Source organism: Trichomycterus rosablanca, chromosome 12, assembly GCF_030014385.1.
Source record: "Trichomycterus rosablanca isolate fTriRos1 chromosome 12, fTriRos1.hap1, whole genome shotgun sequence".
In the NCBI taxonomy this organism is placed as follows: domain Eukaryota; kingdom Metazoa; phylum Chordata; class Actinopteri; order Siluriformes; family Trichomycteridae; genus Trichomycterus; species Trichomycterus rosablanca.
This window is the reverse complement of record NC_085999.1, coordinates 37,966,044-37,983,947: the sequence shown is the minus strand read 5'-3', so window position 1 is coordinate 37,983,947 and position 17,904 is coordinate 37,966,044. Positions and strand designations below refer to the sequence as shown.

The following is a 17,904-nucleotide window of genomic DNA, read 5'->3' as shown; positions in this document are numbered from 1 at the left end:
ATGAGTATCAAGAGGGAATCAGAAACGGGTGAGACGGTATATAAGGAAAGATAAAGAAAAGAACACAGACAGATTACTCGTTATATCAGGAAATTACAGGAACCTTTTAAGAAGGGTTGTGAATATGGCACGGTGGCTCACCCGGACACTACATGGGATTTTATGGAACTGATGCTGCTGTCATGTATTTACACATGATATTTGTGTGTTTACTCATGCTGATCTGTGTGAGGTGTGAAGATTCGGATACAGACGATGACCAAGCAAGCCGATTCTCGTGGCTGCTGTCAATGAAAGAATCGAAGCTGGAAGAAAAAGGTTCGATTAATTTCAATTAAACTGAAATATATATTGTTCCTCAGCACTTTTGATGATGTTAGTTGTCAGGGTCCGGACCAAGAGGTCAGAAAAACTGTAGATTAATCATTAAGGTTTCAAGTAATTAAACAACACCACAATTTCTTTGGCACCTTGTTAGAACAATAAAAAAAATAAATGCCTTACTTAAAAATAGACAATATTTGGCTACACATCAAGGAATTTAATGTTTATTTATTAGGATTTTACCGTCAATTTTGTATCTCCAGTTCACCTCACTTGCATGTTTTTTGGACTGTGGAAGGAAACCCACACAGTAGGGGGAGAACATGCAAACCCCACACAGAAAGGACCCGGGCCACCCCACCTGGGGATCGAACCCAGGACCTTCTTGCTGTGAGGCGATAGTGCTACCCACTTAGCTATCGTTTTCGAAGATGTAACCAGAGCTTTAATTTTCTGGTAAACAGTGAACCAATAAAGAACCAGACGTGGAATCTCAGTTCTGATAAACATTCAATGTTCTCAGCTTCTACAAAGCCAATAGCAGCAAAAATACCAGATAAATGGATAAAGATTACTGTCCTCTTTCTGATTGCTTCCGTTTTTGCATTTTGATCACAATCATTGATTTTAGCTCATAACAAAAAAACAAAATATAACAAAAAGAGAAATTGAGAAACAAAACTACAACACACTTTCATTTATTCACTGTCTGTTTGAAGACCACTTTGTCCTATTTGTCCAGGAAACATTAGATATGAGTATTGTGCACCACAGTGAAGGACTTTAGACCATCTTTTTTGTAAAACTAATTGAAATAAAACACACCTCTAGGTTTTTAGCCATATTCAGGTCCTACAACATCATATCTATTTAGTAGTTCTATTGTTTTGTAAGTAGGTGTCATGATTTCAGCCTTTATGTGCTTCTGGCAGTAGTGGAAAAATCTTTGGAGACTATTTTGAATTTTGATTTCCTGTGATTTGACTTTTCTATTGTATTGTCTTTTATTGTCATTAAATGTTTGTTTGAAATATCTCTGCATGTGTGTCTGCCCCCTCCTGTCTGTCATAGCCCATATAACGTTACAGTAAGATGGCATGTATATGACATTTTTGTCTAACTTTTAAGCATTTTGTCTTAAAAAATCAAGGATAAGTTCAAGGATAATATGGAACATATTTATCTTTTGCATACAAGGTGTTTGGAAAATGCAAACTTTCAGCTAGGGCAAGTGAAATATATAACACTATAATTCTCCTTTATATAAGAACAAAGTCTTTACATTTTTAATATTGCTTTCTCAACAGATGCACTACATGCTCATCTATTTAAAAAGGCCAGCGCCCACCAGCTTCTCTACTGTCCTGTTGGGATTGGTTACCATCTAGAGATCTTGAGCAATGGAAGTGTGCAGGGTGTGCACGAGCCAACCGAGCACAGTAAGTCTGAAAGAGTTCAAACAGTATGTGCAGGTTTATATGAAAGATAAACACTTAAATTTTAATTTTAATCTCTCTCAGGTCAGGTGAGAGTGTTTGCAATGAAGCCTGGCGTAGTGGGCATTCAAGGAGTAAAGAGCGGACTGTCTTTATGTATGAATAAAGAAGGAATTACACGAGGAATGGTGAGACATGTTCAGCTGTTTGCTTGCCACAGATCGCCTGTATATTAGTGTATTAGGCATAACATTATGACCACCTCCTTGTTTCTACACTCACTGTCCATTTTATTAGCTTCACTTACCATATAGAAGCACTTTGTAGTTCTACAATTACTGACTGTAGTCCATCTGTTTCTTTACATGCTTTGTTAACCCCTTTCACCCTGTTCTTCAATGGTCAGGACCACCACAGGACCCCCACAGAGCAGGTATTATTTAGGTGGTGGATCATTCTCAGCACTGCAGTGACACTGACATGGTGGTGGTGTGTTAGTGTGTGTTGTGCTGGTATGAGTGGATCAGACACAGCAGCGCTGCTGGAGTTTTAAAATACCGTGTCCACTCACTGTCCACTCTATTAGACACTTTTACCTAGTCGGTCCACCTTGTAGATGTAAAGTCAGAGACGATCGCTCATCTATTGATGCTGTTTGAGTCGGTCATCTTCTAGACCTTCATCAGTGGTCACAGGACGCTTCCCACGGGGCGCTGTTGGCTGGATATTTTTGGTTGGTGGACTATTCTCAAAAATCTCCAGCAGCGCTGCTGTGTCTGATCCACTCATACCAGCACAACACACACTAACACACCACCACCATGTCAGTGTCACTGCAGTGCTGAGAATGATCCACCACCTAAATAATACCTGCTCTGTGGTGGTCCTGTGAGGGTCCTGTGGGGGTCCTGACCATTGAAGAACAGCATGAAAGGAGGTAACAAAGCATGTAGAGAAACAGATGGACTACAGTCAGTAATTGTAGAACTACAAAGTGCTTCTATATGGTAAGTGGAGCTGATAAAATGGACAGTGAGTGTAGAAACAAGGAGGTGGTTTTAATGTTATACTGGCTGAATGATGTTTTGAAATAAGACAACGATAAAACGTTTGTTTTTTACACACAGAAGCAGTTTTCTCCGGACTGTCTGTTTAAAGAGAACCTGGAGGAGAACCACTACACAACATACTCGTCCGCAGATCATCCAGGCCTGTACCTGGCCCTTTCGCACCGAGGACAGCTTAAGAGAGGAAACACGACAGGACCGCATGATATCAGCACACACTTCTTACCTCGAAGCGTCTCAGGGAACTAAACAAAGACGAGGGGGGAAATGCAGTCTTTAATGGTTGGTGCCCTTTTTTAGGGCAGGGACACTTGGTGCACCTCTGTATGGTGTCTCGTTGTGTGATGTGTGTGTGACCAATGTACAAGAAACAATCCTGCTAGTCCTGCTCCTGAGTACCAGTAGATCCTGTTTGTGCACAAATAGACCAGAAACTTTAGCACTGGACCGTTTATGACTGGAATAAGCAGTTTAAAGTTTACGTTGTTAGGCAACATTTCCAATGTGCTGTGAAATAAGAGCCCATGTTTACTGATGGACAGCTGACGTCCTTGGTCTACACCACCATTTAAGGCTGTATCAGTATTTTGTACTTTATTTATTTGGAGATATTGTGCTTTATCACTGTGCATAGCAGTGCTATTTAACTTGAATATTTATGTATTTAACATTTATTTTTGTACATAATTAAAATTTGATAAATTTTATTGTACATATTTTTATATCAAATGTTTCAGGCTCCGTTTGTGGAATTACTCGAATACAGTAAATATTCTATAAATAAATGCACTCGTTTGACCTAAATGAGACGCGATAGCCAGACGGGGTGCAGACAGACATTTTAACCACCCACCATCTCTCCTGTGACTGGGGCTCAAATGACACGACCAATCAAATGATCTTCCCCAGTTAGCTACCAGTACCAGATATTCTATTATAACCTTCCTGGAAAAGTGGGCAGATTAACATTAAAACATCCAGGACGAGGTGTTGGTTTATCTCTGGACATTTTGTCTTTTGATTTTGCATCACATCAGAGTTGATAGTCTTCATCCTTCACTTAATATATTTTGGTCTGTCTGTCTATCTATCATAAGTCTGTCTGTCTGTCTGTCTATCTATCTATTTATCTATCTCTCTATCTGCCAGTCTGTCAGTCTGTCTATTTATCTATCTATAGCTATCTTTCTGTCTGTCATTCCGTCCGTCCGTCAATCCGTCTGTCTATCTTTCTATCCATCTATCAATTTGTCTGTCTGTCTGTCCTTTTGTCCGTCCGTCTATCTATCTGTTTATCTATCTGTCTGTCTGTCTGTCTATCTATCCATCTATATCTATCTTTCTGTCTGTCTGTCTGTCTGTCTGTCTGTCTATCCATCTATCTATATCTTCTTATCTATCTCTCTGTCTGTTTGTCTATCTGTTTGTCTGTCTGTCTGTCTGTCTATCTATCTATCTATCTATCTATCTGTCTATCTATCTGTCGGTCTGTCTGTCTATCAATCTGTCCATTTATCTGCCTGTCTGTCTGTCTGTCTGCCTGCCTGTCCATCTATATTTCTGTATGTATGTCTGTCTATCCATCCATCTATCCAGATTATTTCTAGTTTACATAGTCTGATGCTGTCTACACTATATTGCCAAAAGTATGTGGACACCTCTTCTAATGATTAAGTTGGGTGTTTCACACATATCGCTAACAGTAACAGTACAAAATAAAATATGTAACAATATTTCACGTTTCAACATGTCTGTGACAAAGCAAGATCTATAAAGACATGGGTTTAATTTTTTGGGATACACTTAAAGCCAGACCTCACAAGTTCCTGACCTTACAAGTCCTGTTTTACAGAAATGTGCACACATTTTTACAGACACGACCTGACATAGAAAGCCATGGAATTGGAGACTGTTATAGCTGAAAAGAAGGGCAGGGTAACACATACTGATGGTGCACACATATTTTTGTCCATATGGTCTGTAATCATTTTGTCTCAACACTTATCACAACTTTTTAGTGAGATAAATTAAGAGTATTCAGCTCCATCTGTAACTTGACCAGCGTCCAGGTAGATGATGAGGTCACCTGATCCTCTCTTAGCGTAACACACCTGCTCAGGTATCCCCCTACACCTCCGAGAGAGAAGCAAACATAGACATGTACACTTATTTCCAAAAATGAAAAATGGAGAACCTGTAGTCTCTGCATTTGTGGATAAACATGAGGATGCCGTGACACATCGGGGTAAGTAAGAAATCCAACACAGTCGGACGATCCTAATTTATTCTATTCATCATGTTTTATTTAAGTTAGTGCAATATAAAAGTGCCTGCTTAATACAAGCTTAGATTCACAATGAACATAGCAGTTTTAGGCATTATGAGTATGTATGTGATAACATCTGCTGTTATTTTAAGAGGAACAGTCACGTGACTCCCAGAGCTTAACCGTAACCAGACCAGTTTAAACCAGACCAGTAGGGTGAAAAGTATGACGTACAGCATCCTCGTCTCTGTTTGGTACTCTCTTAATGTTTTCACATGGTTTCCCTCTGGGTGATCTGAGTTCTCCCACCTCTTAAAACATACATAAAATGAACTGGCTACTCAACCGAATTTCAACCAGGATATCCAAACTACCTTTAAATATTCATACATTGCCTAGGGCATAACCTAATGCTAATGTTTATTCTGCGTGCTACATCATCTACTAAATAAGCAATTTGTTGAGAACCTAGTTACTGAAATGGATTTTTTTATACACAGTGCTGGCAAAAATGTGAATCTAAATTATTTTGGTAATGTATTAAAACATTTATTAATGGAATATTATGAACCTCAGCTTCAATTCATGGACAAATGATCTTATGTAAAACATTTTCTAATAGTAGGTGCTCGGGTGGCCCATCAGTGCTGAGATCTCGAGCTCTCAATAAATCAGAGACCTTTAATCTCAGCTTGGCTATCAGCCGACCAAGCACCTACACAGACACGAGAGTGGCTGTGAGTCCGTACTGGGCAGTTATGACCTCTACTGACCGATCAAGACGGCTGATCATGGATGGCAGCGTGTGGTAATACTGTGATCTGTAAGACCCCGCCCCTGGCAGGTGAATAGAAGTGATCTGTGCACATGTGACAGCCTCAGTTCTCCTCGATCGGGTTGGTTGGGGTGGCGCCAGCGACGAGAGAGATAAGGTCCAATTGGTCAATTACCTAACATTTCAATTTAGATTATTCTGTTGATAGAACTTTACCCCCAAAAGATTCGGCTATCTAGATATTTTATTCAACAAATGCCACGCCAGTGCTGAAGTTTCTGTTGGTTTGTAGTGGTTACTGTGTACTGTGGAGTCCCTTGGCCTTAGCTACAACTAGAAACATCTGTATTTTATTGTTTATCTAGCATCTTTGTGACTTTATTAGAGAAATATTAGCAGTGCAACCGTTTCTGGGTAGAGTCATTACTGTTCCAAGTTTTCTCCATTTGGAGACAGCGGTTCTCATTGTGGTTCACTGGAGTCCTGAAGCTAATGGAATTTCTTTGTAACCCTTCTCAGGGTAATGCAAGTATATTCCAAGAACTTCGATCCTAGCTACTCTAAATTGTCTTTACATTTTGGCATTGTGAACTTTAAAAATGTAGGGTAAGTACATGGGGTTAAAGAGGGTGAGATGTTTATTCTACTGGGCTGAATCCTAGCCTGACTGTGTTTAATTAGCTAAATTGTTTTACCAGTGACATTTGGTGAACTGGTTTACTAAATAACCAAGAAAGCAATTACTTGTTTTGAAAAGAGGTGTTAGAATTTTGTTTTATATCATGTTTTATATCCTCTGTAGAATCTATTCGGTCTTATATTGTGCAATAACAATCAAACAATAACAAATGCAATCGAATAGGGGTTAATTACCTCTTCCCAAACATGTAATTATTTATCTTCCTGCCTCTGTTTTAATTACAATTATATCTAATAACTCTATTCATTTAGTAAGCTCTAGGTAAATGCCCATTGGATCATACTGTATGTAATACATGGGACGCTCCTATGGCTGACCCAGAGGTGGATCCTGAAGCCAGTGCTGTGGAGGCTCCACTAGCAAACGGAGAAAATACAGTCCCACATGAAACGGTAAAAATAATTAATTATATATTAATGCTAGCTCAATTACATGTGCACACTATGGCCAAAAGTATGTGGACACCTAACCATAAGGTTGCTGAATAGTATAGAGCTTACACCCACTTTGCAGCTGTAATAGACTTCTGGAAAGGCTTTATGCATGATATTGGAGAGTGTATGTGGGAATTTGAGCCCATTCCATTTCAAACAAGCATATAAAACCATATGTTTTTATACAACTAACACAACAAATACAACATACAACACCAAAAGACAGTAGTTAAGAGAGGCGTCCACATACTTTTGGTCATGTAGTGTATATTCCACACAAGTATTTAACGTCATCATTTTCTTCCAATATTCTCCCATCAGGCTGAAGACGCTGAACAAACAGACAATGCAAAAATCGAGGAGCTTCCTTTCACAGATCAGAATCATTTATCATCCACTCCCAGCACCCTGGAGAACCATGAGGGCAGCATGTCTGTGGAAAACACCAATAAACCCGGGTGTACGAGCACTGACGGGATATCAGGTCAACCAGCACAACCATGTTCAGCAGTGCCCATCACTAAGGTCCAGCCTTTTCTGTCAGGTAGGACAAAGATTACGACATAATATACAAAGCACAGTGGTAAATCACACTAGCCCACTAGGTCGTGGTCAGTGATTGGCTTATCCTAATAAATCCTAATGAATCAAGAAATGAATAAACATCTAGGCCAACCATGGAAGGCGGAGGTCCCTGATGATTCTGGGTTCTCTCAAGGCATCTTCCTTATAATATGTAGGGAGTTTCATCTTGCCGCTATCGTCCTCGGCTTGTTCGATGGAGGATTTTGGTCCTGGAATCTGTAAATGTACTTTAAGACCATGTGTATTAGTCAAAGTCAAAAGTCAAAGACAAAGTGAACTTTAATGTCATTCAGACTATACAACTAGGAGCGCACAGCTGAATGAGATTGCGTTTCTCAAGCTCCAATGTGCAAATATAACAGTTTGTTTGTTTTGTTTATTAGGATTTTAACGTCATGTTTTACACTTTGGTTACATTCATGACAGGAACGGTAGTTACTCATTACACAAGATTCATCAGGTCACAAGGTCACATCGAACACAGTCATGGACAATTTAGTGTCTCCAATTCACCTCACTTGCACGTCTTTGGACTGTGGGAGGAAACCGTAGCAACTTCAGAAAACTCACGCAGACATGGGGAGAACATGCAAACTCCACACAGAAAGGACCCGGACCGCCCCACCTGGGGATTGAACCCAGGACCTTCTTGCTGTGAGGCAAATATAACAAGAGCATATACAAGACAACAGATAGACATACTAGACATCGTAGAAAGACATAAAATACACGTTAAATAAAAAATATATACACGTTGAGTAAAAAAAAAAGCTTTATTTGAAGATGGGACTGCTTAATGAAACCTATGCTAATGTTGTAACTGGGTAACTGGAAAATACCAGGGATCTTCAAAAAGTTTCCACACTTTTATATTGTGGTTGTAAGAGGTGAGGGTGGGAGGAGGAATCGGTCGTGTCTGAGAGACTGAGAGACGCTTATAGTCCGGATTTAGCTCCATCTGATTTCCACCTTTTTGGACGCTCAGAGTTGGCATTTAAAAGTTGATACAACGCTGGAAAAATGCATCAGAAGGGTGATTGTGTAGAAAAGTGATGGAGTTTGTTTTTGAAATTGTTAATAAATAGAGTTTTAAAAGTGCGAAAACTTTTTGAAGAACCCTCGTAGATGAAACCTACATTTTTGGAGATGACACCACAATTTGTGCTCACATTTAAGAACATTTTGTCATATCTACCACATGGTCAAAAGCAAAATAAAGAATTAAACGTGGACTGTGTGTGATTTTGCTTGATATTGCTTGATTTTGCTAATATAATTTGATGTCTAATCCAGCTTTGTGTTCCTAGTAAGTGAAATTGCTCAAAATAGTAAGTTTTTTTGTAAACTTTTTTTTGTTTGTTTGTTTGTTTGTTTGTTTGTTATATATTCCCCCGTTATAGGCGGTCTGGCCGATGAAAAGACACTCAGAGGATGTTTGTTTGCTCGGAGAATGGAAATATTAATCGGCGCCTGTGTGTTGCTCGCCATCATCTTCGTGCTGGCCGTCGGTCTGGGAGGTAAGTGGGTGACACGCTGACCGTAGTGAGCGGTGACCCGGTCCTGCAGCACCTACCGCCTGCAACCGCCTTAAATAATTAACGTCCGTGATTATATTGCACAGTGTGAGGATCAAAGAGCCAAAACTTGGAGATGTCTGTATTTTTATTCGTCAAGTCCCCTTATAGCTATGGATGACGATTAATGATTTTAATGATTGTGTTTAGTATACTTTGTGTATTAGACAAGTATTTTTAGACATAAAGACACACACTATATGGACAAAAGTATTGGGACACCCCATCTAACTATTAAATTCATGTGTTTCAGCCACAACAATCGCTAACAGGTGTAATAAATCATTTATATAAAGGAAAATACATGCTTCCAACTTTGTAGCAATAGTTTAGGATAGGCTGTTTCCTATTCCAGCATGACTGTGTCCCTGTGCACAATGCAAGCTCTATAAAGACATAACTCAACAGCTCTGGAATGAACTGGAACATCAACTGAAGCTTGCTTGACCATCAGAAGGTCCTGAGTTTGAATCCCAGGTGGGGTGGTCCGGGTCATTCCTGTGTGGAGTTTGCATGTTCTCCCCGTGTCTGTGTGGGTTTCCTTTTGGAGCTTTGGTTTCCTCCCACAGTCCAAAGACGTGCAAGTTAGGTGAACTGGAGATACAAAATTGTCCACAACTGAAAACTTGAATCCTAATAAGTGAATAAATATAAAATAAAAGTCAGTATTATTCTCCTGTGCTAGTGGGTCTGAGCTGCAGGGGGAAGTTCCGGTGCAGCTCATCAGTGTGTGTCAGCATCTCCGCACAGTGTGATGGACACGTGGACTGTGAACATGGTGAAGATGAGCTCAGCTGTGGTATGTTTCCTCTTACTGTCGCTGATTTAACCCTCATGTAGGCGCCCAGCCTGCCGGACAGCAGAATGCTATAACATTTTTAATTCATCCCCAGTTCAGTCATTTCCAATTTCACCCAACACATGCTTGCTGAGAAAGCACAGCTCACTACAGAGCAGCACTGATATTTTCATTTTCATGTTTTACCACCGCTCTGTCCTGGTCAGGTCTGGTTTTCCTGGCTGCAGTAATGCAATGCAGTAAAACTTTGAACAGGACGCCAATCCATTACAGATCTGTATATATGTATGTACACCTGACTGGCCAATAGCATTACAGGGGATTATAACCCTGGATCCCAGCAGTAGTGAATTTCCATTCCTTTTTAAATGGGAAACAATCATTCGGTCTTTTCAAACTAAAAAAAATGTAAGTGTATTTATAATATATATTTCATTCATAGTTTCTACACTGCTGACTGTCAAATTATTATTTTTATGTAAGATGTTCACTAATTTGTGAAAACAATTAAGATGAGCATGCAGTCAGGTCAACTAGAGCTACAAAAATCATGTGTGTGCCCTGTGATAGACTAGCGACCTCTCTGGGGTATTTCCTACCTTTCGCCCAGTGAATCAGACCCACCGTGACCCTAACCAGGACAAAACAGTGGTAAAACAGACAATGAATAAATGAATGAATGACAAGCTGGGCGGCACGGTGGCTAAGTGGGTGGCACTGGCACCTCATAGCAAGAAGGTCCTGGGTTCGATCCTCAGGTGGGTCGGTACGGGTCCTTTCTGTGTGGACGTTGCATGTTCTCCCATGTGTGGGTTTCCTCTGGGGGCTCCGGTTTCCTCCCACAGTCCAAAGACGTGCAAGTGAGGTGAATTGGAGATACTAAATTGTCCATGACTGTGTTCGATATAAACTTGTGAACTGATGTCCCTGTTATGAATGTAAACAAAGTGAAAAATATGATGTTAAAATCCTAATAAACAAACAAACAAACGAATGACAAGCTTGGCTTAACCTCTCTAACATTAAAGTGTTTTGTCTGTTCTGTAGTGCGTGTGAGTGGGAAGAGTTCAGTGCTGCAGATTCTGACTGGAGGGGTCTGGAGTACCGTGTGCTCTGACCTCTGGGACCCTGACCTGGGATTCTCTGCCTGCAAACAGCTGGGTTACTCCAGGTAAAAAAGCTCTACACACAGTTCTGGATAACGTCTCAGACAAGATTATGTAAGATTACATGTTGTAGTAACAGGTTTGTTTACATTATGTATGGTCAGGGTCGCGGTGTGTCTGTTTTATTGGGCAAAAGGTAGGAAACACTCCGGACAGGTTTCCAGTCCATTACAGGGCACACACACACACACACACACACTTAGGGCAGTTTCTTGTAGCTCCAGTTGGCCTGACTGCATGTTTGGACTGTGGAAGGAAACCGGAGCACCCGGAGGAAATCCACACAGACACAGGGACCCTTGTCTTGCTTTCTTTGAACATTTCTGATCTGCAGCTGTGAAATCCCCCATGTCCACCCGGAAGGTTCCACCTAGAAAGACTCGTCTGATCCCTGTTTTGTTTTTATTCCTTATAAAAATATTTTCAGAGCAGGCTAACACGCTGTGTCTTCCTGCGCTTTCCAGTCACGTGGAGTCCGGTTCCCTTCCTCTTTCCACAATCGAACAAGACCTTCGCATTAACCTGGTGTCCATTAACCTGAGCCTGTCGAGTCCACTACATGCCATCAAGATACACAATGCATCCAATCTGAGGTAAAAAACACCTCGGATACTCTAATTTACCTTGTTGTGTGATGCTAAATACAGTATAAAAATATATTTATTTGTATTTCCAGTCAAACTAAATGCAGTTCAGGAAGAATCGTAACTCTAAAGTGCATAAGTAAGTATATAAATAGAAAACTGCTATATTACTAATACAAAAATACAATAATTATTTTATTTTGTTTACATATTACATATACGTTGCTACCTAGATATTTAAATGTCAGTATCATATTGTGGCGAGCGGCTTACCATCATAGAAAGTCAGGGTTAAAGGACGTTCCCCAAACCTATGTCATCCCAGGATGCCGTGTGCCCACGGCCGAGACTTTAATAAGGGGTTAAAAGGATGGAGGGGGAGGGTGTCCATGTGGCACACCAGCTCCGATATTCTGAACTTCTCAGTTCGAAACTCATTTTGCCACCGGTCGGCTTGGCGCCATCTGGCGGGCATAATTGGCCACCTTTTCTTCTAGGGCGGGATGACCGGACTATGTGGGTGGGGTCTTCAAACGCTGTGCAAGGACCCTGATTAGCAGATAGAGGTGTCTGTGCAGAGCGCATGGGCAAAAAGAAGGGGTCAGCTAGGACTGCGCACGGGTCGGAAGAGGCGTGAGCAGCAATATACCCTCCTCGAATGCAGTCAATGCCTCCAGCAGCAGAAGACAGATTGACTACACTAAATCGGGAGAAATAATGGGAGAAAATGCATAAATGAATAGAAAAAATATATATGGGGGCAGGGTAAAGGTTTTAATTATTTTGGGAGCGTTTATGTAAATTGTTGTGTTTGTTATGATGTGACTTATGGTGCATTTTGTGTTCGTGTTTATGCTAAATTTGTTAGTTACCATTTTTCATAAGTGTGTCGTGTTCGGTGACTTGTTTGTTGTGTTCAATTCAGCATATTTTAAATCTGGTCTCTTTTCCATGCCCTTGTGAATTATAATTATATAATTAGTATATGTAAGCAGAAAATGTTTCCTTACACCTCACCGATGCCACAATATGAATTTATGCTCTAAAAGCCCTTTTCATTCCTTAGATGATTATTATTTGCTTTTACACCGAAATGATGCATATCTGCACAATGACCTTTAATACAAAGCGTTGCCAAATATTCTAGCTCACTGAACGCATCTTTGTTAAGATGTTCAAAAAGATTCTCCTATTTATGTAGTGTTAATGTTATTTCTGTTATTTTGTCCACCACATGGACATTACCAGGTAATACTCCGTGTGTGTGTGTGTGTGTGTGTAAGCAGAATGTGGATCCAGACCTCAGTACAGTGCACGTATAGTGGGGGGTAACCTCTCACGAGAGGGTCAGTTTCCCTGGCAGGTGAGTCTTCACTTTCAGAGAGAGCATCTATGTGGAGGCTCGATAGTAGAAGCACAGTGGATATTAACAGCCGCACACTGTGTTTATGGGTAAGTGCAATGTACAAGGACACAGATGTAGTATATAGTGTACAATATAGTGTAGTATATGATGTAGTATATAGTGTAGTACATAGTTTAGTATATAGTGTAGTATATAGTGTAGTATATGGTTTAGTGTATGGTTTGGTATATTGAGTAGTATATAGTGTAGTTCATTTTACATTTACATTTTCAGCATTTAGCAGACGCTTTTATCCAAAGCGACTTACACAATGAGCTGAACACGATGAGCAATTGAGGGTTAAGGGCCTTGCTCAGGGACCCAACAGTGGCAACTTGGTGGTGGTGAGGCTTGAACCGGCTTGCCTTGCCTTGCCTATAGTTTTCGTATATAGTGTAGTTTATGATGTAGAATTTATTGTAGTATATGGTGTAGTGTATAATGTAGCATATGCTGTAGTATATAATGTAGTATATGGTGTAGTATATAGTGTAGTGTATAATGTAGTATATAGTGTAGTGTATAATGTAGTATATGGTGTAGTATATAGTGTAGTGTATAATGTAGTATATGGTGTAGTATATAGTGTAGTGTATAATGTAGTATATGGTGTAGTATATAGTGTAGTGTATAATGTAGTATATGCTGTAGTATATGGTGTAGTATATGGTGTAGTGTATAATGTAGTATATGCTGTAGTATATGGTGTAGTGTATAATGTAGTGTATGGTGTAGTATATAATGTAGTATATGCTGTAGTATATAGTGTAGTATATGGTGTAGTATATAGTGTAGTATATGGTGTAGTGTATAATGTACTGTAGTATATAGTGTAGTATATGGTGTAGTGTATAATGTAGTATATGCTGTAGTATATAGTGTAGTATATGGTGTAGTATATAATGTAGTATATGGCATAGTATATAGTGTAGTATATGGTGTAGTGTATAATGTAGTATATGCTGTAGTATATAGTGTAGTATATGGTGTAGTATATAGTGTAGTATATGGTGTAGTGTATAATGTAGTGTATAATGTAGTATATGGTGTAGTATATAATGTAGTATATGGTGTAGTATATGGTGTAGTGTATAATGTAGTATATGCTGTAGTATATGGTGTAGTATATGGTGTAGTATATAGTGTAGTGTATAATGTAGTATATGGTGTAGTATATGGTGTAGTATGAAGTGTAGTATATAGTGTAGTATATAGTGTAGTATATAGTGTAGTATATGGTGTGGTATGAAGTGTAGTATATAGTGTAGTGTATAGTGTAGTATATGGTGTAGTATGAAGTGTAGTATATAGTGTAGTATATGGTGTGGTATATGATGTAGTTTGGTCTGTAGTGTAGTATATGATGTACTATATACTGTGGGCCCCACATTTTTGGGAGGTAGTTATAATGTGTTGGCTCATCAGTATAGTCTATCCTATACGTTACCGTGGCTCAGGTGTCGTCATGTGTGCATTTTTATCTGGATAAGCTCTATTCAGATATAATACTGATACAGATACATACTTATGTGATGTAATTATTAAATATAATGGTAACAGAAAACCCTGACACAGAAACACGGTACCACTGCGGTGCATACAAAACTCTCCCTGTGCTGTTTTAGCTTTGCGTACCCCCAGTTGTGGTCAGTGCTCGCTGGACTAACAGAGCAGCCGGTCAGCAGTGGCAGTTATCTCACAGTGGAGAAGATTATTTATCACAGACGTTACAGACCTAAAGGCCTGGACCACGACATCGCTCTGCTGAAACTCTCACAGCGGCTGAACTTCAACGGTAACGCTCACATCCTGCCGTACTACTCTGGAACTGTTTATTTAATTTTATAAATAAATGATCACTTTATTAACATTTTTTTCTCCCGCTCAGGTTTCATCGAGCCCATCTGCCTGCCAAGCTTTTTCGAGGAGTTTGAGGATGGGAAGATGTGCTGGATCTCAGGATGGGGAGCCACCGAGGACGGAGGTGAGTCTGTGAAGCCAGAAGAGTTTTTGTATTAGCCCAAAATTTATAAGAACAGACAGGGCCTGGTACCTGATGATGTGAACCTGTAATACAGAAGATATCTGTCCTTTCTCCAGGTGAAGCCAGCGTGTCTCTGCATTCTGCCAGGGTGCCGCTGATCTCCACGAAGGCCTGCAGCCAGCCTGAAGTCTACCAAGGCTACATCTCCCCCGGAATGATCTGTGCTGGATACCTGGACGGAGGAACGGACTCCTGTCAGGTACCGTCATCAGAAATTCAGACATGGTTTTATATTTGTACAAGATATAGTTTTATAGTAATATAAAATATACCAAATTTATCAAGTTAAAACCAAAGACTATTTAAAGACTCCCAAACATACACAATATTTAATGTGAAGCTCATCATAAATCCATTGTTCTACATTTAGTATATACAGTACATTCATTTCTTTTTAATTTGTAGGCAATACTTTTATTTATTCCTGTCTGATAAGGACTTTATCCTGTTTCGGATCACAAGCCTACCTGGAAACATTCCAGATCCCCAGATCTTTAACAGGCGCCCAGGTGGCGCGGCGGGATATTCCACTAGCACACCAACGCCGAGATATGAGTGAATCAGACACAGCAGCGCTGCTGGAGTTTTTAAGTACAGTGTCCACTCACTGTCCACTCTATTACACACTCCTACCTAGTTGCTCCACCTTGTAGATGTAAAGTCAGAGACGATCGCTCATCTATTGCTGCTGTTTGAGTCGGTCATCTTCTAGACCTTCATCAGTGGTCACAGGACGCTGCCCACGGGGCGCTGTTGGCTGGATATTTTTGGTTGGTGGACTATTCTCAGTCCAGCAGGGACAGTGAGGTTTTTAAAAACTCCAGAAGCGCTGCTGTGTCTGATCCACTCATACCAGTACAACACACACTAACACACCACCACCATGTCAGTGACACTGCAGTGCTGAGAATGATCCACCACCTAAATAATACCTGCTCTGTGGTGGTCCTGTGGGGGTCCTGACCATTGAAGAACAGGGTGAAAGGGGGGTAACAAAGCATGTAGAGAAACAGATGGACTACAGTCAGTAATTGTAGAACTACAAAGTGCTTCTATATGGTAAGTGGAGCTGATAAAATGGACAGTGAGTGTAGAAACAAGGAGGTGGTTATGGTTATATTATGGTTTCAGAGTATAAAAGAAAATATATTGTTTGATGAGGTACAGTATGTCTATAATATATTATAATTATAACAATATAATATAATAGAGTTAGTGCTTATTTAAAATAAGTATATAATTAAGATCAGTAGTTTTTAAAACTAAAAACCACAATTTTAAATAGTCAGTTGTTTACTAAGCTATTGTTTGATTGTTTGTTTTGCTAAATAGGGGGACAGTGGTGGTCCTCTGGCCTGTGAGGACTCTGTGTGGAAGCTGGTGGGGACGACAAGCTGGGGTCAGGGCTGTGCCGAGAGAAACAAACCTGGAGTTTATACACGGATCACACAAGCTCTCACCTGGATCCACCAGCAGATGGAGGTCAGAAACCATAAAGGACGTTAAATCAAGAAGGTGTTTAGGTGGTGAAGCGACGCAGAAAATAGAAGATGTTACAAACATTGCAGAACTTTATGGACTATCAGCTTTAAAGTGTAAACATCTCATGTACGACTTTAACCCAGGACCTTCTTGCTGTGAGGCGTCAGTGCTACCCACTTAGCCACCGTGCCGTCCAGGAAAAACATGTAAAACCTTTCACAGTGACTGGACAACCCGCTGACCCACCAGCGCTAAGATCTGGGGATTCAGGGTTCACATCTCAGTGGTACCGTTGGGCGTTGACAGGACTGGCCAAAGCCAATTGGAGGTGCACTTATCAGTGCGCTCATAGTGCCTGTCCTCAAGCTCAAATACAAATAGGAGGATTGTGTCAGGAAGGGCATCAGGCGTAAAAACTGTGCCAAGGTGGTGGCACAACAGTAAAAACATGCTAGCACACTAGAGCTGACAATTTAAACTCATCGGTTCGAAACTCAGATCTGCCATCCGGCTGGGCTGGGTGCCTACAAAAACAACGATTGGCTGTTGTTTATACAGGGTGGGAAGTGCCGGACATGGATCCTCAAAACTGAGCGAATCACGACCTCTGCTGGCTGATTGATGGCGTCTGCACAGAGTCGAGGAACGATGCTGATCAGAGTGTGTCACTCCTTACACAAAGCTGATCTGCATATGAACTCGCCTCGTGCAGGTGAAAAGACGCAGTCGGTACTGCTCACGTGTCGGAGGGGGCGTGTGTCAGTTCGCTCTCCTCAATCAGAAGCGGGGGTCAGCAACAGTAGGTAGTAAGCGAAACTCAATTGGCTAAAATTGGATGCACTAAAACAGGAGAAATGCATCTCATGTCCATGTGGGTTTTATATCACCTACCAAAACATGAATGCTTGGTAGCTTGACCCGACACCCTGTCCAAGATGTTTCAAGGTGGTGCCAAAACCACAGTGTTCCTTTTTAGCATAAAGTTGCTGTTAAAGATGAATTAAGTATAAGTGGATGCTAGTGCTCAGTTGTAAACATCATGTTATATTTGCAGTTATTTTAATGATGTATAAAACTCGTTCGTCTTCATTTTTCTGCAGAGAGAAGAAACACTGAACCCGTCGCCTATCAGTTCAGACAACTCAGACAGCAGCCAGCCAAATCTGACTCTTCCAAGATGAAATTGATCTGTCTAGATCTGCATCAGCTCTCTACTAAAATTAGTTTCAAAATAAAAACATTTTATTGCTCTTTGTTTTTAAC

The 17,904-nt window shown here is 40.4% G+C and overlaps 2 protein-coding genes across 2 annotated transcripts; both read left to right on the top strand.

The window, feature by feature from the left end:
• Positions 1-3,087, top strand: fgf9 (fibroblast growth factor 9). The gene is made up of 4 exons (XM_063005721.1): positions 1-28; positions 1,632-1,763; positions 1,845-1,948; positions 2,888-3,087. The coding sequence occupies exons 1-4, from the start codon at positions 1-3 to the stop codon at positions 3,074-3,076; spliced, it is 453 nt and encodes a 150-aa protein (XP_062861791.1). The 3' UTR covers positions 3,077-3,087.
• A 3,789-nt stretch (positions 3,088-6,876) lies between these two features.
• On the top strand, positions 6,877-17,890 carry tmprss3a (transmembrane serine protease 3a). The gene is made up of 13 exons (XM_063005720.1): positions 6,877-6,960; positions 7,324-7,546; positions 8,988-9,104; positions 9,847-9,960; positions 11,008-11,131; positions 11,591-11,719; positions 11,803-11,849; positions 12,997-13,162; positions 14,741-14,910; positions 15,004-15,099; positions 15,216-15,358; positions 16,492-16,641; positions 17,742-17,890. The coding sequence occupies exons 1-13, from the start codon at positions 6,877-6,879 to the stop codon at positions 17,820-17,822; spliced, it is 1,644 nt and encodes a 547-aa protein (XP_062861790.1). The 3' UTR covers positions 17,823-17,890.
• The last annotated feature ends 14 nt before the right edge of the window (positions 17,891-17,904 follow it).

Coding starts and splice junctions, on each gene's coding strand:
- fgf9 (XM_063005721.1), top strand. CDS start 1: ATGAGTATCAAGAGGGAATCAGAAACGG. Junction 1,764..1,844: donor GCACGAGCCAACCGAGCACA/GTAAGTCTGAAA, acceptor AATCTCTCTCAG/GTCAGGTGAGAGTGTTTGCA. Junction 1,949..2,887: donor AAGGAATTACACGAGGAATG/GTGAGACATGTT, acceptor TTTTACACACAG/AAGCAGTTTTCTCCGGACTG.
- tmprss3a (XM_063005720.1), top strand. CDS start 6,877: ATGGCTGACCCAGAGGTGGATCCTGAAGCCAGTGCTGTGGAGGCTCCA. Junction 9,961..11,007: donor TGAAGATGAGCTCAGCTGTG/GTATGTTTCCTC, acceptor TCTGTTCTGTAG/TGCGTGTGAGTGGGAAGAGT. Junction 11,132..11,590: donor AAACAGCTGGGTTACTCCAG/GTAAAAAAGCTC, acceptor TGCGCTTTCCAG/TCACGTGGAGTCCGGTTCCC.